General features: G+C 51.4%; 1 protein-coding gene across 3 annotated transcripts; it reads right to left on the bottom strand.

Moving 5' to 3' along the window:
• Window positions 1-366: 366 nt before the first annotated feature.
• Window positions 367-20,683, bottom strand: LOC119979696 (mucin-17-like). Of its 3 annotated transcripts, XM_038822243.1 has the most exons (7): window positions 20,447-20,683; window positions 17,530-18,096; window positions 16,372-16,650; window positions 11,321-11,593; window positions 9,320-10,051; window positions 7,211-9,238; window positions 367-2,371 (listed from the first exon to the last, which is right to left on the bottom strand). In XM_038822243.1, exons 1-7 carry the CDS (start codon window positions 20,520-20,522, stop codon window positions 2,325-2,327), a joined length of 4,002 nt encoding a protein of 1,333 aa, XP_038678171.1. In that variant the 5' UTR covers window positions 20,523-20,683; the 3' UTR covers window positions 367-2,324. The 3 variants fall into 3 exon arrangements, with proteins under 3 accessions (XP_038678171.1, XP_038678169.1, XP_038678172.1); XM_038822241.1 differs by having other exon boundaries at window positions 7,211-10,051; XM_038822244.1 differs by lacking the exon at window positions 20,447-20,683 and adding an exon at window positions 19,909-20,198 and having other exon boundaries at window positions 7,211-10,051.
• Between the last annotated feature and the right edge of the window lie 929 nt (window positions 20,684-21,612).

Genomic DNA, 21,612 nt, shown 5'->3' with positions numbered 1-21,612 from the left:
CAAAATGAAATTCACTTTTTCATAAGGGGGAATTTAGCGTGGTCAATCCACCTACCCTGCACATCTTTGGGTTGTGGGGGCGAAACCCACGTAAACACGGGGAGAATGTACAAACCCCGCACGGACAGTGACCCAGAGCCGGGATCGAACCTGGGACCTCGGCGCCATGAGTCGGTTGTGCTAACCACTAGGCCACCGTGCTGCCCTTTCTTTGTTCCCTGACAGGGAATCCCAGTCCTGGGCCCAACTCAATCCTTTTTGTTTTATAAATTTAGTTTACCCAATTATTTTTTCCAATTAAGGGGCAATTTAGCGTGGCCAATCCACCTACTCTGCACATTTTGGGTTGTGGGGGCAAAACCCACGCAGACATGGGGAGAATGTGCAAACTCCACACGGACAGTGACCCAGAGCCGGGATCGAACCTGGGACCTCAGCGCCGTGAGGCGGTTGTGCTAACCACTAGGCCACCGTGCTGCCCTTGCCCAACTCAATCCTGATCATGACTCAATCCCAATCCTGATCATGACCCAACTCCAGATACTGATCCCGACTCAATCACGGTGCCAACTCGATCCAGATACTGAATAAATCCCGATCTCCACTCAATCCTAATTGTGTTCATGACTTAATCCTGATCCCAATTTGATCCCAATCTGGATCCCGACTCAATCCTGCTCTTGACCCAATTGAAATCCTGATCCCGACTCAGTTCCGATCCTAATCCCAGCTAAATCTGTATCCCGACTCAGTCCGGATCCTGAACCCAACTCAATCCTGATCATGACTCAATCCTGATCTCAAGTCAATCCCGATCCTGACTTAATCCTGATTCTCAATCTTGATCCTGATTCCGACTCAAACCCGATCCTGTTCCCGGATAAATCCCTGTCCTGACTCAGTCAGGATCCTAATCCAGACTCAATCCTAATCCTGAGTCAATCCCGATCCTGATCACAACTAAATCCTGACCCTGACTTAGTCCTGATCCCGACTCAGTCCCGATCCTGATTCCAACTCAATCCTGATCTTCACTGAATACCAATCCTAATCCCAATTCAACCCTGAACCCGACTCGATCCCAATCCTGATCCCAACTCAATCCTGATCCTTATCCCGATTTAACCCATCCTAATCCTGACTCAATCCTGATCACAACTCAATCCTGAATTTAGCTCAATCTTGATCCCAACTCAATACATATCCCGACTCAATCCTGATTCTGATCCCGACTCAATCATGATCCTAACTCGATCCGGATCTTGATCCCAACTCAATGCAGATCCTAACTCAATCCCAATCCTGATCCTGATTCAATCCTGATCCCAACTCAATGCATATCCTGATTCCGACTCAATTCTGATCCTTATCCCAACTCAATCCGGATCCCGACTCAATCCCAATCCCAACACAATCCTGATCCTGAATCAACCCTGATCTCCACTTCCAATTGTTATCCTGACACAATCCTTATACTGTCTCAATCCCAATTCAATCCTGATCCCGAGTCAAACCTCATCCTGAGTCAATCCTGATCCGGACTCAATCCCGATCCTGATCCTGACTCAGTCCCGATCCTGATCCTGACTAAATCAGATCCTGATGCTGACTCAATCAAGATTATGACTTAATCCCGATCCTGTTCCTAACTCAATCCCAATCCTGAACACGAATCAATCTCAATCCGGATCCCGACTCAATCCCCATCCTGATCCTGACTCAATCTTAATCTGGATCCTGACTCAAAACCCAATCCTAATCCCTACTCAATCCTGATCCTGAATCAATCCACTCAATGCCAATCCAGACTTAATCCTGATCCTAACCCACTCTCAATCAGGATCCCGACTCTAACCTAATTCTGACACACTACGGATTCCTGACTCAATCGTGATCCTGAATCAATCCCACTGCCAACTCAATGTCGATCCAGATCCTGACTCAATCCTGATCCTCACTCAATCCAGATCCTATCCGTGTATTGTCAGCAATCATCAGTGTGTTTGGGAGGATGCGAGGAGTTGGAGATTGGGTTGCAGTGAATGTGGTGCTTTCGGGATGGGTGAAATCCTGGGGCGACCCAAACAAGCCTCTCTCCTGGGGGGGTCCAGCAATAACTGGGAACCTTCTCCCTGATCCATCCCTGTGCAGCCCCGTCTCCCTGTCCAGAGTAATTAGAAGTCACCGGTCCATGCATACGCTACGGAATGTTCGCTCCTGCTCCACAGTCTTTGCTGGCGTTCAGCGCTGGATGCCGGGAAAAGATCAAGGCTCCATCGGGAGAAGATTGGGATTCACAATCACCGTGGCAGCACATGGACAGTTCAATGCCAGGCTGGAGGGGGGCACAGGATAGGTCCGGGTACAATGTCTGTAAGATCAAACAGGAATAATTTATAGCAGTTAATCAAAACTGGCATTTTGTTCCTCTCTCACTCTCTAACTGTCCTGAACTCTTTGCCTCACTATCTCTAACTGTCCTGAACTCTTTGCCTCACTATCTCTAACTGTCCTGAACTCTTTGCCTCACTATCTCTAACTGTCCTGAACTCTTTGCCTCACTATCTCTAACTGTCCTGAACCCTTTGCCTCACTATCTCTAACTGTCCTGAACTCTTTGCCTCACTATCTCTAACTGTCCTGAACCCTTTGCCTCACTATCTCTAACTGTCCTGAACCCTTTGCCTCACTATCTCTAACTGTCCTGAACTCTTTGCCTCACTATCTCTAACTGTCCTGAACTCTTTGCCTCACTATCTCTAACTGTCCTGAACTCTTTGCCTCACTATCTCTAACTGTCCTGAACTCTTTGCCTCACTATCTCTAACTGTCCTGAACTCTTTGCCTCACTATCTCTAACTGTCCCTAACTCAGAAGAACTAGGAGCAGGAGTAGGCCATCTGGCCCCTTGGGGCTGCACAGCAAACTCCTTCCCTAATTCTCTCTAACCTTACCTAACTCTTTACCTCACTCTCTCTGACTTTCCAAAACTATCCCAAACTCTCTCCAACTTTCCCAAACTTTACCTCTAATTCTCTCTAACTTTCCTTAAAACTCTTTCTAACTTTCCCTAAAACTCTCTCGAACTTGCCCTAACTCTCCCTAACTTTCCCTAACTCTTTCCCTGACATTCCCAAAAACTCTGTCTAACATTCCCTAGCCCTTTATGAATTATGAATTCTACCCGATCAGAGCGGGGATTAATCCTTTCACCCACCTCCTCCCAGTTACACACACCAGGCAGCCCCTTCCCCTATCGGAGGGGATTAACCCTCTCACCCACCTCCTCCCAGTTACACACACCAGGCAGCCCCTTCCCCTATCGGAGGGGGATTAACCCTCTCACCCACCTCCTCCCAGTTACACACACCAGGCAGCCCCTTCCCCTATCGGAGGGAGGGGGATTAACCCTCTCAGCCACCTCCTCCCACGTACACGCACCAGGGAGCCCCTTCCCCTATCGGAGGGGATTAACCCTCTCACCCACCTCCTCCCAGTTACACACACCAGGCAGCCCCTTCCCCTATCGGAGGGGGATTAACCCCCTCACCCACCTCCTCCCAGTTACACACACCAGGCAGCCCCTTCCCCTATCGGAGGGGGATTAACCCTCTCACCCACCTCCTCCCAGTTACACACACCAGGCAGCCCCTTCCCCTATCGGAGGGAGGGGGGGGATTAACCCTCTCACCCACCTCCTCCCAGTTACACACACCAGGCAGCCCCTTCCCCTATCGGAGGGGGATTAACCCTCTCACCCAACTCCTCCCAGTTACACACACCAGGCAGCCCCTTCCCCTATCGGAGGGGGATTAACCCTCTTACCCCCTCCTCCCAGTTACACACACCAGGCAGCCCCTTCCCCTATCGGAGGGAGGGGGGATTAACCCCCTCACCCACCTCCTCCCAGTTACACACACCAGGCAGCCCCTTCCCCTATCGGAGGGAGGGGGGATTAACCCCCTCACCCACCTCCTCCCAGTTACACACACCAGGCAGCCCCTTCCCCTATCGGAGGGGGGATTAACCCCCACACCCACCTCCTCCCAGTTACACACACCAGGCAGCCCCTAACCCTATCGGAGGAGGGAGGAGGGATTAACCCCCTCACCCACCTCCTCCCAGTTACACACACAGCAGCCCCTTCCCCTATCGGAGGGGGGATTAACTCTCTCACCCACCTCCTCGCAGTTACACACACCAGGCAGCCCCTTCCCCTATCGGAGGAGGGAGGGGGGATTAACCCCCTCACCCACCTCCTCCCAGTTACACATCAGCAGCCCCGTCCCCTATCGGAGGGGGATTAACCCCCTCACCCACCTCCTCCCAGTTACACACACCAGGCAGCCCCTTCCCCTATCGGAGGGGGGATTAACCCCCACACCCACCTCCTCCCAGTTACACACACCAGGCAGCCCCTAACCCTATCGGAGGAGGGAGGGGGGATTAACCCCCTCACCCACCTCCTCCCAGTTACACACACAGCAGCCCCTTCCCCTATCGGAGGGGGGATTAACTCTCTCACCCACCTCCTCCCAGTTACACACACCAGGCAGCCCCTTCCCCTATCGGAGGAGGGAGGGGGGATTAACCCTCACACCTACCTCCTCCCAGTTGGCACCCTCCTACATCTCTCCCTCTCTCTCAATCCAATGTTCTCTCTGCAGTTGCTACCCGAGATATTGCTTCCCCCCTCCCCACTCTCAGCCCCCACCTCACCTTTTGCTGTGTTCCCCCTCGCACACAGTGCCTGACTTGTCCCACGAAGGTAGATTGCTCTCAAGCAGACCCTTTGCTGGGTGCCGGGTTTGAGGTGTCTGTAGGTGACCTGGTGGACGTGACTTGGCAGCCTGACCTCTGACCCCTCACCCTCGACCCCAGTGCGGCGCAGGAGGTAGCCCAGGACCCTCCCCCGGGAGGGCCTCCACGAGGCCACCAAGGTGGTGGGCGTGGTGTCGGTCAGCATGAGCCCTCGGGGTGCGGGTAGAGGCCTTCCCCTTGTCCTCTTCTCCTCCTCCTGCCAGCTCCCCTGGGCCTGAATGGTGACTGGGAGGGTCCACCCCCAACCAGGCCTTCTGGGTCTCTCTGCCTTGGGGCGGCGCATCGGCAAATGGGTAACGGGAGGCCCCCCTCTCGTTCTTGAGTTCCGGGGGAGGGTTCCTGCCATTGGCTTCATCACCCTGCTTTCTCGGGCTTCCTCGCCAGGATGGGGACCTCTTATCGGGGGACGCTGCGTGCTGTGGGTTAATCTAGCTTGGGTTAAGAGAACTCTGCCATTCCCACTACCCTCGTCCCCCTCAATGCCCACCAGAGGGACCATTAACCCTCTCACCCACCTCCTCCCAGTTACACACACCAGGCAGCCCCTTCCCCTATCGGAGGGGGATTAACCCTCTCACCCACCTCCTCCCAGTTACACACACCAGGCAGCCCCTTCCCCTATCGGAGGGGGATTAACCCCCTCACCCACCTCCTCCCAGTTACACACACCAGGCAGCCCCTTCCCCTATCGGAGGGGGATTAACCCTCTCACCCACCTCCTCCCAGTTACACACACCAGGCAGCCCCTTCCCCTATCGGAGGGGGATTAACCCCCTCACCCACCTCCTCCCAGTTACACACACCAGGCAGCCCCTTCCCCTATCGGAGGGGGATTAACCCTCTCACCCACCTCCTCCCAGTTATACACACCAGGCAGCCCCTTCCCCTATCGGAGGGGGATTAACCCCCTCACCCACCTCCTCCCAGTTACACACACCAGGCAGCCCCTTCCCCTATCGGAGGGGGATTAACCCCCTCACCCACCTCCTCCCAGTTACACACACCAGGCAGCCCCTTCCCCTATCGGAGGGGGATTAACCCTCTCCCCCACCTCCTCCCAGATACACACACCAGGCAGCCCCTTCCCCTCTCGGAGGGGGATTAACCCCCTCACCCACCTCCTCCCAGTTACACACACCAGGCAGACCCTTCCCCTATCGGAGGGAGGGGGGATTAACCCTCTCACCCACCTCCTCCCAGTTACACACACCAGGCAGCCCCTTCCCCTATCGGAGGGAGGGGGATTAACCTTCTCACCCACCTCCTCCCAGTTACACACTCCAAGCCCCTTCCCCTATCGGAGGGGGATTAACCCTCTCACCCACCTCCTCCCAGTTACACACACCAGGCAGCCCCTTCCCCTATCGGAGGGAGGAGGGGATTAACCCTCTCACCCACCTCCTCCCGGTTACACACACCAGGCAGCCCCTTCCCCTATCGGAGAGGGATTAACCCCCTCACCCACCTCCTCCCAGTTACACACACCAGGCAGCCCCTTCCCCTATCGGAGGGGGATTAACCCCCTCACCCACCTCCTCCCAGTTACACACACCAGGCAGCCCCTTCCCCTATCGGAGGGGGATTAACCCCCTCACCCACCTCCTCCCAGTTACACACACCAGGCAGCCCCTTCCCCTATCGGAGGGGATTAACCCACTCACCTCCTCCCAGTCACACACACCAGGCAGCCCCTTCCCCTATCGGAGGGGGATTAACCCCCTCATCTCCTCCCAGTTACACACACCAGGCAGCCCCTTCCCCTATCGGAGGGAGGGGGGGGATTAACCCTCCCACCCACCTCCTCCCAGTTACACACACCAGGCAGCCCCTTCCCCTATCGGAGGGGGATTAACCCTCTCACCCACCTCCTCCCAGTTACACACACCAGGCAGCCCCTTCCCCTATCGGAGGGGATTAACCCACTCACCTCCTCCCAGTCACACACACCAGGCAGCCCCTTCCCCTATCGGAGGGGGATTAACCCCCTCACCTCCTCCCAGTTACACACACCAGGCAGCCCCTTCCCCTATCGGAGGGGGATTAACCCTCTCACCCACGTCCTCCCAGTTACACACACCAGGCAGCCCCTTCCCCTATCGGAGGGAGGGGGATTAACCCTCTCACCCACCTCCTCCCAGTTACACACACCAGGCAGCCCCTTCCCCTATCGGAGGGAGGGGGATTAACCCCCACACCCACCTCCTCCCAGTTACACACACCAGGCAGCCCCTTCCCCTATCGGAGGAGGGAGGGGGGATTAACCCTCACACCTACCTCCTCCCAGTTGGCACCCTCCTACATCTCTCCCTCTCTCTCAATCCAATGTTCTCTCTGCAGTTGCTACCCGAGATATTGCTTCCCCCCTCCCCACTCTCAGCCCCCACCTCACCTTTTGCTGTGTTCCCCCTCGCACACAGTGCCTGACTCGTCCCACGAAGGTAGATTGCTCTCAAGCAGACCCTTTGCTGGGTGCCGGGTTTGAGGTGTCTGTAGGTGACCTGGTGGACGTGACTTGGCAGCCTGACCTCTGACCCTTCACCCCCGACCCCAGTGCGGCGCAGGAGGTAGCCCAGGACCCTCCCCCGGGAGGGCCTCCACGAGGCCACCAAGGTGGTGGGCGTGGCGTCGGTCAGCATGAGCCCTCGGGGTGCGGGTAGAGGCCTTCCCCTTGTCCTCTTCTCCTCCTCCTGCCAGCTCCCCTGGGCCTGAATGGTGACTGGGAGGGTCCACCCCCAACCAGGCCTTCTGGGTCTCTCTGCCTTGGGGCGGCGCATCGGCAAATGGGTAACGGGAGGCCCCCCTCTCGTTCTTGAGTTCCGGGGGAGGGTTCCTGCCATTGGCTTCATCACCCTGATTTCTCGGGCTTCCTCGCCAGGATGGGGACCTCTTATCGGGGGACGCTGCGTGTCTGTGGGCTCAGTGGTGTACGGCCTCCCTACAGAATGCAGCCCCTCCCCTGCGGGCAACCCCCCAGGACGTTCTGTTAGAGAAGCGGCCTGGGGCCCAGTTGAGGGAGCTGCTGAAGGCGTTTGATGAGCTTTTGGAGTTGTCAATCCAGTTGTGCGTGGATAGGCATGTAGCGATGTTAATGAGGAAGGTGTTGTCTGTTGATCACCTGTGGAGATCAATATTGTAGTTGGCATTGATTGATCATCTGCAGAGGTTAATATTGAAATTGGCTTTGTTTGTTGACCATCTGCAGAGGTCAATATTGAAATTAGCATTGATTGATCATTCAAAGAGTTCAACATTGAAGTTGGCATTGGTTTTTCACCATTTGAAGAGGTCAGTATTGAAGTTGGCATTGATGGACTATCTGGAGAAGTCAATACTGAAGTTGGCATTGATTGACCGTTAAAAGATGTCAATATTGAAGTTGGCATTTGTTGTTCACCTTTTGAAGAGGTCAGTATTGAAGTTGGCATTGACTGACTACCTGGAGAGGTCAATATTGAAGTTGGCATTTGTTGTTCACCATTTGAAGAGGTCAGTATTGAAGTTGGCATTGATTGACCATCTGCAGGGGTCAATATTGAAGTTGGCGTTGGTTGTTGACCATTTGGAGAGGTCAATATTGATGTTGGCATTGATTGACCATTCAAAGAGGTTAATATTGAAGTTGGCCTTGATTGCTGACCATTTGATGAGGTCAATATTGAAGCTTGCATTGATTGTTGATCATCTGGAGAAGTTAATCTTGAAGTTGGCATTGATTGTTGACCATCTGGAGAAGTCGATATTGAAGTTGGCATTGATTGTTGACCATCTGTAGAGGTCAATATTGAAGTTGGCATTGATTGACTATCTGTAGAGGTCAATATTGAAGTTGGCATTGATTGACCATCTGCAGGGGTCAATATTGAAGTTGGCGTTGGTTGTTGACCATTTGGAGAGGTCAATATTGATGTTGGCATTGATTGACCATTCAAAGAGGTTAATATTGAAGTTGGCCTTGATTGCTGACCATTTGATGAGGTCAATATTGAAGCTTGCATTGATTGTTGATCATCTGGAGAAGTTAATCTTGAAGTTGGCATTGATTGTTGACCATCTGGAGAAGTCGATATTGAAGTTGGCATTGATTGTTGACCATCTGTAGAGGTCAATATTGAAGTTGGCATTGATTGACTATCTGTAGAGGTCAATATTGAAGTTGGCATTGATTGACCATCTGCAGGGGTCAATATTGAAGTTGGCGTTGGTTGTTGACCATTTGGAGAGGTCAATATTGATGTTGGCATTGATTGACCATTCAAAGAGGTTAATATTGAAGTTGGCCTTGATTGCTGACCATTTGATGAGGTCAATATTGAAGCTTGCATTGATTGTTGATCATCTGGAGAAGTTAATCTTGAAGTTGGCATTGATTGTTGACCATCTGGAGAAGTCGATATTGAAGTTGGCATTGATTGTTGACCATCTGTAGAGGTCAATATTGAAGTTGGCATTGATTGACCATTCAAAGAGATTAATATTGAAGTTGGCCTTGATTGCTGACCATCTGAAGAGGTCAATATTGAAGTTGGCATTGATTGACCATTCAAAGAGATTAATGTTGAAGTTGGCCTTGATTGTTGACCATCTGGAGAAGCCAATATTGAGGTTGGCATTGGTTGTTGACCATCTGGAGAAGACAATATTGAGGTTGGCATTGGTTGTTGACCACCTGGAGAAGTCATTATTGAGGCTAGCATTGGTTGTTGACCATCTGGAGAAGTCAATATTGAAGTTGGCATTGATTGTTGACCTCCAGAAGTTGTCACTCTGGACGATGCCACTGTTTTGTGGCCATTTGGAGATGCCAATGTGGCTAGCGCTAGGGCAGGGCCTTCCGATGCCATTAAAGGTGGCAAGGTGGGTTGCTGGGCAGCCAGAGTTGTGCATAAGGGTAGTTCTCCCCCCTGACTCCCCACTGCTGAAAGGGTTGGGGATGTCCTAAGGGGTGGCTCTGAGGCACAGGAGGAGGGCATTAGTGAGTGGCCTTGTCCCCATGCTGGGCCATGGCTCTGGGTAAGAGAGATTGTGGTCGGACTGGGCCACAGGGTGTCTCGAGGCAGACCGACTGTGGGCGAGTTGTCATCTGGGTTGGCAGGGGTAGGGTAGCCAGCTGGAAGAGAGGTATCAGGGGCAGAGCGGGTAACAGGGAGCATCCCACTATCTTCCAGTCTGATGGAGAATCCTAACAGTGTGGTCAAAGGCGCGAGAGGCCATTTTGTTGTCACATCAAATTCTGGAATGAGAAAGAGTTGAGAATGGATTAGTCCTGAGGATTGAGTAAACCATCATCATACCCCTCCCCACCTCGGCAACCACCCCCAGCCCCTATACCCCTCCCCACCTCGGCAACAACCCCCAGCCCCTATACCCCTCCCCACCTCGGCAACCACCCCCAGTCCCTATACCCCTCCCCACCTCAGCAACCACCCCCAGCCCCTATACCCCTCCCCACCTGACATACGCCCCCAGCCCCTATAACCCACCCCCAGCCCCTATACCCCTCCCCACCTCGGCAACCACCCCCAGCCCTATACCCCTCCCCACCTGATATACGCCCTCAGCCCCTATAACCCTCCCCCAGCCCCTATAACCCTCCCCACCTCGGCAACCACCCCCAGCCCCTATAACCCTCCCCACCTCGGCAACCACCCCCAGCCCCTATAACCCTCCCCACCTCAGCAACCGCCCCCAGCCCCTATAACCCTCCCCCAGCCCCTATAACCCTCCCCACCTCGGCAACCACCCCCAGCCCCTATAACCCTCCCCACCTCGGCAACCACCCCCAGCCCCTATAACCCTCCCCACCTCAGCAACCGCCCCCAGCCCCTATAACCCTCCCCCAGCCCCTATAACCCTCCCCACCTCGGCAACCGCCCCCAGTCCCTATAACGCCCCTCAGCTCCTATAACCCTACCCACCTGACAACACCCCCCAGCCCTGTTAACCCTCCCCACCTCGGCAACAGCCCCCAGCCCTTACACCCCTCCTTATCTCTGTAACTTCCCCAGCCCCAATACCCCTCCCTATCTCTGTAACCTCCTCCAGCCGCTACACTCCTCCCTATCTCTGTAACCTCCTCCAGCCCTACACCCCTCCATCTCTGTAACCTCCTCCAGCCCCTACACCCCTCCCTATCTCTGTAACCTCCTTCAGCACTACACCCCTCCCCAACTCTGTAACTTCCCCAGCCACTACAACCTCCCCATCTCTGTAACTTCCCCAGCCAATACAACCCTCCCTATCTCTGTAACCTCCTCCAGCCCCTAAATCCCTCCCTATTTCTATAACCGCCTCACTCTCTCTCCCTTTCACTTTCCCCCAAGACACTCCTTAAAAGCAGCCTCTTTATTAAGATGGTGCTCATCGCTCCCTGATACCTCCCTATCGGTTTTGGGATTGAATTTGTATCAGATTCAAACTTCAGTGAAGCCCTTCCAAAGTCAAGTATGACATATCGATGTGGCGTTGCACAGAATTGTTAAGAAGGGACGGGCTCCAGTACCTGGGAGGGTTTTCCCAGAGATTGAGAAAGATGTCCTTCTGCCCGACGTGTAGAGGACGGAGATGTTGATGAGGTAGGTGGTGTTGGGACTCAGACCCCGCAAGAACACACCGCTCTCCCTCCCATTCACATCCAGAGCACGGACGGAACCACCTGTCAAAGGACCATAGAGTATCCAATATTGCTTCACATTGTCTGGGCTGGGGAACCAATCCAAACTCAGAACGGAGGCTGATACAGCTCGAAGCACCATCCGAATAGGCACCTTCACCCCTGGCAACACAAAGAAAGGTAATATTGATTGCATCAACTCACTCCCGGGTATCTGTTATTCTATATATAACCCACCCCGAACCCCTCAATTAGATTCCAGTCTGTAACTCACTCCCAGGTATCTCTTATTCTATATATAAACCGCACTGAACCCCTCGATTAGATTCCAGTCTGTAACTCACTCCCGGGTATCTGTTATTCTATATATAACCCATCCTGAACCCCTCGATTAGATTCCAGTCTGTAACTCACTCCCGGGTATCTGTTATTCTATATATAAACCACCCCGAACCCCTCGATTAGATTCCATCTGTATCTCACTCCCGGGTATCTGTTATTCTATATATAAACCACCCCGAACACCTCGATTAGATTCCAGTCTGTAACTCACTCCCGGGTATCTGTTATTCTATATATAACCCATCCCGAACCACTCGATTAGATTCCAGTCTGTAACTCACTCCCGGGTATCTGTTATTCTATATATAAACCACCCCAAACCCCTCGATTAGATTCCAGTCTGTAACTCACTCCCGGGTATCTGTTATTCTATATATAAACCACCCCGAACATCTCGATTAGATTCCAGTCTGTAACTCACTCCCGGGTATCTGTTATTCTATATATAACCCATCCCGAACCCCTCGATTAGATTCCAGTCTGTAACTCACTCCCGGGTATCTGTTATTCAATATATAAACCACCCTGAAAGCCCTCGATTAGATTCCAGTCTGTAACTCACTCCCGGGTATCTGTTATTCTCTATATAAACCACCCTGAAAGCCCTCGATTAGATTCCATCTGTATCTCACTCCCGGGTATCTGTTATTCTATATATAAACCACCCTGAACCCCTCGATTAGATTCCAGTCTGTAACTCACTCCCGGATATCTGTTATTCTATATATAAACCACCCTGAACCCCTCGATTAGATTCCAGTCTGTACCTCACTTACAGGTATCTGTTATTCTATATATAAACCATTCCGAACCCCTCGATTAGATTCTGTCTGTAACTCACTCCCGGGTATCTGTTATTCTATATATAAACCACCCCGAACCCCTCGATTAGATTCCAGTCTGTAACTCACTCCCGGGTATCTGTTATTCTATATATAACCCATCCGGAACCCCTCGATTAGATTCCAGTCTGTAACTCACTCCCGGGTATCTGTTATTCTATATATAAACCACCCTGAAAGCCCTCGATTAGATTCCAGTCTGTAACTCACTCCCGGGTATCTGTTATTCTCTATATAAACCACCCTGAAAGCCCTCGATTAGATTCCATCTGTATCTCACTCCCGGGTATCTGTTATTCTATATATAAACCACCCTGAACCCCTCGATTAGATTCCAGTCTGTAACTCACTCCCGGATATCTGTTATTCTATATATAAACCACCCTGAAACCCTCGATTAGATTCCAGTCTGTACCTCACTTACAGGTATCTGTTATTCTATATATAAACCATTCCGAACCCCTCGATTAGATTCCAGTCTGTAACTCACTCCCGGGTATCTGTTATTCTATATATAAACCACCCCGAACCCCTCGATTAGATTCCAGTCTGTAACTCACTCCCGGGTATCTGTTATTCTATATATAACCCATCCCGAACCCCTCGATTAGATTCCAGTCTGTAACTCACTCCCGGGTATCTGCTATTCTATATATAAACCACCCTGAAAGCCCTCGATTAGATTCCAGTCTGTAACTCACTCCCGGATATCTGTTATTCTATATATAAACCACCCTGAACCCCTCGATTAGATTCCAGTCTGTAACTCACACCCGGGTCTCTGTTATTTTATATATAACCCACCCTGAACCCCTCAATTAGATTCCAGTCTGTAACTCACTCCCGGGTATCTGTTATTCTATATACAAACCACCCTGAACCCCTCGATTAGATTCCAGTCTGTAACTCACTCCCGGATATCTGTTATTATAAACCACCCTGAACCCCTCGATTAGATTCCAGTCTGTAACTCACTCCCGGGTATCTGTTATTCTATATATAAACCACCCCGAACCCCTCGATTAGATTCCAGTCCGTAACTCACTCCCGGGTATCTGTTATTTTATATATATACCACCCTGAACCCCTCGATTAGATTCCAGTCTGTACCTCACTTACAGGTATCTGTTATTCTATATATAAACCATTCCGAACCCCTCGATTAGATTCCAGTCTGTAACTCACTCCCGGGTATCTGTTATTCTATATATAACCCACCCTGAACCCCTCGATTAGATTCCAGTCTTTAACTCACTCCTGGGTATCTGTTATTCTATATATAAACCACCCCGAACCCCTCGATTAGATCCCAATCTGTAACTCACTCCTGGGTATCTGTTATTCTATATATAAACCATCCGAACCCCTCGATTAGATTCCAGTCTGTAACTCACTCCCGGGTATCTGTTATTCTATATATATATACCACCCGAACCCCTCGATTAGATTCCAGTCTGTAACTCACTCCCGGGTATCGGTTATTCTTTATATAAACCACCCTGAACCCCTCGATTAGATTCCAGTCTGTAACTCACTCCCGGGTATCTGTTATTCTATATATAAACCACCCCGAACCCCTCGATTAGATTCCAGTCTGTAACTCACTCCCGGGTACCTGTTATTCTGTATATAACCCACCCTGAACCCCTCGATTAGATTCCAGTCTGTAACTCACTCCCGGGTATCTGTTATTCTATATATAAACCACTCCGAAACCCTCGATTATATTCCAGTCTGTAACTCACTCTCGGGTATCTGTTATTCTATATATAAACCACCCTGAACCCCTCGATTAGATTCCAGTCTGTAACTCACTCCCGGATATCTGTTATTCTATATATAAACCACCCTGAACCCCTCGATTAGATTCCAGTCTGTAACTCACTCCCGGGTCTCTGTTATTTTATATATAACCCACCCTGAACCCCTCGATTAGATTCCAGTCTGTAACTCACTCCCGGGTATCTGTTATTCTATATATAAACCACCCTGAACCCCTCGATTAGATTCCAGTCTGTAACTCACTCCCAGGTATCTGTTATTCTCTATATAAACCACCCTGAACCCCTCGATTAGATTCCAGTCTGTACCTCACTTCCAGGTATCTGTTATTCTATATATAAACCATTCCGAACCCCTCGATTAGATTCCAGTCTGTAACTCACTCCCGGGTATCTGTTATTCTATATATAAACCACCCTGAACCCCTCGATTAGATTCCAGTCTGTAACTCACTCCCGGGTATCTGTTATTCTTTATATAAACCACCCTGAACCCCTCGATTAGATTCCAGTCTGTAACTCACTCCCGGGTATCTGTAATTCTATATATAAACCACCCTGAACCCCTCGATTAGATTCCAGTCTGTAACTCACTCCCGGGTATCTGTTATTCTATATATAACCCAACCTGAACCCCTCGATTAGATTCCAGTCTGTAACTCACTCCCGGGTATCTGTTATATAACCCATCCCGAACACCTCGATTAGATTCCAGTCTGTACGTCACTCCCGGGGTTCTGTTATTCTATATATAAACAATATTGAAACCATTGAATAGATTCTAGTCTGTATCGCACTCCCGGGTATCTGTTATTGTATAAATAACCCACCCTGAACCCCTCGATTAGATTCCAGTCTGTAACTCACTCCCGGGTATCTGTTATTCCATATATAAACCACCCCGAACACCTCGATTAGATTCCAGTCTGTAACTCAGTCCTGGGTATCTGTTATTCTATATATAAACCATCCGAACCCCTCGATTAGATTCCAGTCTGTAACTCACTCCCGGGTATCTGTTATTCTATATATAAACCACCCCGAACCCCTCGATTAGATTCCAGTCTGTAACTCACTCCCGGGTATCTGTTATTCTATATATAACCCACCCTGAACCCCTCGATTAGATTCCAGTCTGTAACTCACTCCCGGATATCTGTTATTCTATATATAACCCACCCCGAACCCCTCGATTAGATTCCAGTCTGTAACTCACTCCGGGTATCTGTTATTCTATATATAAACCATCCCGAACCCCTCGATTAGATTCCAGTCTGTAATTCACTCCCGGGTATCTGTTATTCTATATATAAACAATATTGAAACCATTGAATAGATTCTAGTCTGTAACTCACTCCCGGGTATGTGTTATTCTATATATAACCCACCCTGAACCCCTCGATTAGATTCCAGTCTGTAACTCACTCCCGGATATCTGTTATTCTATATATAACCCACCCCGAACCCCTCGATTAGATTCCAGTCTGTAACTCACTCCGGGTATCTGTTATTCTATATATAAACCATCCCGAACCCCTCGATTAGATTCCAGTCTGTAATTCACTCCCGGGTATCTGTTATTCTACATATAAACAATATTGAAACCATTGAATAGATTCTAGTCTGTAACTCACTCCCGGGTATGTGTTATTCTATATATAAACCACCCCGAACCATCAATTATATTCCAGCGGCATCATGGTGGCGCAGTTGTTAGCACTGCTGCCTCAAAGCACCGTGGTCCCAGGTTTGATCCCGGCCCTGGGTCACTGTCCATGTGGAGTTTGCACATTCTCCCCGCAACCCAAAAGAAGTGCAGGGTAGGTGGATTGGCCATGCTAAATTGCCCCTTACTTGGAAAAAATGAATTGGGTACTCTAAATTTTTAAAAAATTAGATTCCCGTTTGTAACTCACTCTCGGCTGTCTATTATTCAACAGAATTATTATCTTCTCTCATGTCGCTGACTCGTTACCTGACAGCGTGGTTGCTTGGGCCTGTAGTTTGCTGCTCTCTCGACCTCTCACTCTCAGTGTTACATGGTATGTGGTGTTGGGTTGAAGTCTCCTCACACTATGAGCCCGTGAGTTCCACGGGAGCACAACTCTTCTCGATTGTCCTTCTCGTGTGCGGTCCTTTGTTCTGTACTCCAGCACGTAACTCTCCCTCTCTGCCGTAGCCATCCGACCCCAGGACAGGCGAAAGCTCTCCTCCATCACCTCAGAAACCGTCAGCTCAGCTGGGGAGATCAGGTCTGGGTACGTCCGAGGAAGGAGGGGTGAGGGGTCAAGGGGAAAAGGTCACAGGTTATTGGTCAGTCACGAATGGTGCATTTGAGGTGGGGAGGTTTGAAAGATGTAGGGAGAGAGATGGGAGGGAGGGAGGGAGGGAGGAAGAAAGTGAGGGAGAAGAGAGTTGCATAAAGAGGAGTGAGGGAGCTACAGAGGGAAGAGTGATGGAGAGGGAGGAAGCATGAGGGAGGAGGAGAGTGATGGAGGGAAAGAGGAAGTATGAGTGAGGTTAAGAGGTGTGAAGGAAATTGAAGGAGGAAGAGGGGGAAAATAAGTGATGTAGAAAGTGAGAGAGGCAGGGAGGATGAGGGAGAAAGTGAGTGAGGGAGGGATAGAGGGGTGAGGGAGAAAGTGAGTGTAGGGAGAGTGAAAGTAAGTGAGGGACAAACTAGGGGGCTAAGTGATAGAGAGAGAGTGAGGTAGGGAGAGAGGGAGGGAGTGAGGGAGAGTTGGAGCTAGAGAAAGGGAGGGAAGGTGCAACAAGTGAGAGGAAGTGTGGGAGAGAATGAGGGAGGAGTAAATGAGGGATAGAGAAGTGAGAGGGAGGAATGAGAGGCAGAGAAGGCGGGAAGTGAGTGATGGAGGAAGTGGGGAGCGAGGGTGGGAAAGAGTGAGTGAAGAGGGAGGGAGAATGAAGGAGCGAGGGGCAGAGAAGGATGACAGAGGTAGGGTGAGAGTGAATGGGAGATTGCAAGGACCAAGGAGGATGGACTGAGGGCTGGAGAAGGGGATGTATGGGGAGTAATGGAGGGGGCAAGGGAGGCCGGAAGGAGGAATAAAGGAGTGAGGAAGGAGGAGAGGAGGGGAAGAGATGGGGAGAAGCAGAATAGGCCAGGACTCACCTTTGATGGCTTGGCAGAGCCTGGTCGATAAACCCGGGAGCTCCTCAACATCCGTGAAGAACAGGAAGTCCTGTGAGGGTGAGCTGGCCACCAGGCTGAGGCCTTCATCTCTCCGGCCTGTTGTCACGACAAAGGTGAAGACGCCAGCCATCCTCAGCAGACCCGAGGCCTCCTCCAGTTGGTCGCTGGAGTAACCGTCAGTCACCCAGAGCAACAGCCGGGTGGCCTGTGATCTGCCTCCAGCCTCCGGTGCCCAGGCCCTGCGAGCCGCATAGGCCAGGGCCTGGCCAGAGTTGGTGTCACCCAAGAGCTGATGCAGGTCCTGGAGGGCATGGATGATGCCCTCCTGGGATGTCCCGCTGCCCAGGGGCAGTTCCAGGGCTGGCTGCCCCGCCACCTGCAACAGGCCCAGCCTCACTCGCTTGGGCCCTACTGCCAGGTGACCAACCAGCTTCTCCAACAGGCCCCGGGCCATGGAAAACTCATACGGCGTCACGCTCCCCGAACCGTCGATGGCCAGCAAGATGTCTAACTGTCCTTCAATCCAGCAGCTCGCAGTATCTGTCTCTGCATAAAGGAGGGGCGGAAAAAAAGTGAAGGCATCTGTGCTTGAGTAGGCTGAAACCGGCCCCTCTAGGCCCCTGTCCAATATCTTAAACCCTGCAGTCTCTGCTCTCCTTATCCTCAAGCAAGGACTAAAGCCTGTTATTTAGGCCCCTATCCTAAAGGCCACAAGTCTTTATTTAGGCCCCTATCCTCAGGTCAACACCTCAAGCCTGTTTTTTAGGTCCTGATGCTCAAGGAAAAGCCTCATAGCGAGCCCCCTTTGTTACTGTCCTCAAGGCAAGGCCTTAAGCCTGTCATTTAGGTCCCTATCCACAAGACAAGGCCTCAGGCCTGCTCCACAAGTACTCTGATGAGAAAGCAAGGCCTGAAGCCTGTCCTTTAGGCCCTGACCCACAGGAAGACCCTCGTGCATGCCTCCTAGATTCCTCTCCTCAAGGCAAGACACCAAACCTGCTCATTTGCTCCCTAACTTCAAGGTAAGGCCTCAAGCCTGTTCTTTAGAACCCTCCCCTCAAGGTAATGCCTCAAGCCTGCTCTTTAGGCCCCAATCTTCAAGGCAAGGGTTCAGGCCAGTTCAACAGGCCCGTATCTTCAAGAAAATGCCTCAGGCCTGTCCCTCAAACCCCTGTCCTAAAGACAAGGCCTCAAGTCTGTTCTTTAGACACCTATTCTCAAGGCAATGTCTCAGGCCTATACTTTAGGCCCCTCTCCTCAAGGCAAGGCCTCAAGTCTGTTCATTAGGCCCCTATCCTCAAGGCAAGGCCTCAAGCCTGTTATTTAGGCCCTTATCTTCAAGGCAAACCTTCAGACCTGTTCTTTAAGCCCATCCTCGAGGCCGAGGCCCCACCTTGTTCCTAATGCCCCTGCCCTCAAGGCAAGGCTTATGCCTTGTCCTTTAGACACCTGCCCACATGCCATTTACAGGCCTGGTGCCCCTATTGGCCTCATCTGCTTGAACTATGGCCCTTATGTCTCAAGCTGTGATTCTGTCTTAATAAATCTAGAGCATGGGCTTTGCAAGTAACCCCCCCCCCCCCCCCCCCCCCCCCTCCCTCAGATGCTATTTCCCCAACACTTGGAGTCAACAACTTTTAAAGTTGGGAGTGTAGCCAATTTTAGTTTGGTCCAAAAGAACAAGAAGCAGGAGATTAACTTCACATCTGGCTGCCAGCCAAGGCACAATTAGAAAAACAATTTAATCGGCACGTAGCCAATCCCTTCCTTAACCCACAACAGGAATCAGGAACCTGGATTGATTCACCTCCTCCCTAACCCAGGGGTAACTGGAGAGGGATCAGGAGCAGGAACCCAGGCTGATTCACCCCCTCCCTAACCCAGGGCTCACTGGGCAGGGGTCAGGAGCAGGAATCCGGGCTGATTCACCCCCCCCCTCCCTAACCCAGGGGTCACTGGACAGGGATCAGGAGCAGGAACCCAGGCTGATTCACCCCCTCCCTAACCCAGGGTCACTGGACAGGGATCAGGAGCAGGAACCCGGGCTGATTCACCCCCTTCCCTAACCCAGGGGTCACTGGACAGGGATCAGGAGCAGGAACCCGGGCTGATTCACTCACCGTCCCTAACCCAGGGGTCACTGGACAGGGATCAGGAGCAGGAACCCGGGCTGATTCACTCACCGTCCCTAACCCAGGGATCACTGGACAGGGATCAGGAGCAGGAACCCGAGGTGATTCACTCCCCCTCCCTAACCCAGGGCTCACTGGACAGGGGTCAGGAGCAGGAACCCGGGCTGATTCACCTACCTCCCTCCCGAACACACGTGTTGATGAACAGACTCCCTGTATTACTCACATTATGGAATCAGTTAAGCAGATGTTCCTTCTGTCTGTAATCTGGACACAGAAGGTCTTTGTACGCAACTTTCAGACACAGTAGGAGATGCCAGGAGAAATAGTTTGGCACTGACAGAGCTGTATTGCAGAGAGATAGATGACAGGTTGGAGGGAGAGAGAAATGCAGAGACAGAGGCTGGGAGAGACAGATATAGAGACAGAGAGAAAGGTTGAACAAGAGACTGAGGCAGAGAGACACAGAATGAGAGTGAGAGATCGAGTAAGAAAAGCAGCGCGAGAGACAGTGCGAGAGGCAGAGAGAGAGAGAGAGAGAGAGACAGAGAGATAGATGGAGAGAGACAGACAGAGAGAAACGGTGAGAGAGACAGATAGTGAGACAGGGAGAGAGAGACAGACAGAGACAAGAGACAGACAGAGAGAAAGACGGTATTGAGAGACAGAGAGAGACAGAGAGAGATGGCCATAGAGAGAGACAGAAAGAGAATGAGAGACGACTGAGAGAGACAGAGAGGGAAAAAGAGATAGAGTAAACATACCTGCAGATTGCTGGAAACCACTTGAAAGCACTGAAAGGGTTAAACTCAGTGACAGCATCCAGGAATTCACAAGCATCTCTCCCAGGAATATTGGAACCTCTAGTGTTGGAATCAGTACACAGCACTATCTCCACATCTTTCAGTTTCTGGGTCTCTCTCTGTCTCTCTCTCTCCTGTCTCTCTTTCTCTCAGTCCCTCTCTCTGTCTCTCTTTCTCTTTCTCTCTGTCTCGCTCTTTCAGTCCCCCTCTCTGTCTCTCTCTCACTCTCTGTCTGTCTCTCTCTCTGTCTCACTCTCTCTCTCACTCTCTCTCTCTCTCTCTGTCTGTCTCTCTCTGTCTCACTCTCTCTCTCTCTCTCTCTCTCTCTGTCTCACTCTCTCCCTCGCTCTCTCTCACTCTGTCTCTCTCTCTGGGCTCCCCCTTTTTCCCTCACTCAGGCTCAGCGAGGGGTAGCTCTGTTACGGGCACAGACCCACATTCCCCTCGACCTCTGGTGAGCTGCAGCAGTCATCTGGATGGGGCACAATTGCAGAGAGAGAGAGAGACGGAGATCCCAGACACAGATTAAAAGGGAGAGGCTGCAGACTAGTGTTTCCTAAAGTGATTCAAACAGGCAAAAACATTGAATAGCACACACCTCCTGACTGTATTTTCATCACCTCTCACTCTCTCATCAAACCCTGACACCTGATTCTCCTCCCAGTTACACGCACCAGGCAGCCCCTTCCCCTATCGGAGGGAGGGGGGATTAACCCTCTCACCCACCTCAGCACGTACTCTCCGACACTGCGGCGCTCCCTCAGTATTGGCCCCCCGACAGTGCAGCACTCCCTCAGTACTGACCCTCCGACACTGCGGCGCTCCCTCAGTATTGGCCCCCCCGACAGTGCAGCACTCCCTCAGTACTGACCCTCTGACAGTGCGGCACTCCCTCAGTACTGACCCTCTGACAGTGCGGCACTCCCTCAGTACTGACCCTCTGACAGTGCAGCACTCCCTCAGTACTGACCCTCTGACAGTGCGGCACTCCCTCAGTACTGACCCTCTGACAGTGCAGCACTCCCTCAGTACTGACCCTCCGACACTGCGGCGCTCCCTCAGTATTGGCCCCCCCCGACAGTGCAGCACTCCCTCAGTACGGACCCTCTGACAGTGCGGCACTCCCT

This window comes from Scyliorhinus canicula, chromosome 16 (genome assembly GCF_902713615.1).
Source record: "Scyliorhinus canicula chromosome 16, sScyCan1.1, whole genome shotgun sequence".
Taxonomy (NCBI): Eukaryota; Metazoa; Chordata; class Chondrichthyes; order Carcharhiniformes; family Scyliorhinidae; genus Scyliorhinus; species Scyliorhinus canicula.
This window is presented reverse-complemented; position numbering and strand designations above follow the sequence as displayed.

Coding starts and splice junctions, on each gene's coding strand:
- LOC119979696 (XM_038822241.1), bottom strand. CDS start 20,522: ATGCTTGTGAATTCCTGGATGCTGTCACTGAGTTTAACCCTTTCAGTG. Junction 18,097..20,446: donor TGGTTTCCAGCAATCTGCAG/GTATGTTTACTC, acceptor TCCTTTATGCAG/AGACAGATACTGCGAGCTGC. Junction 11,594..16,371: donor CCAAGCAACCACGCTGTCAG/GTAACGAGTCAG, acceptor TTGTGTTGCCAG/GGGTGAAGGTGCCTATTCGG.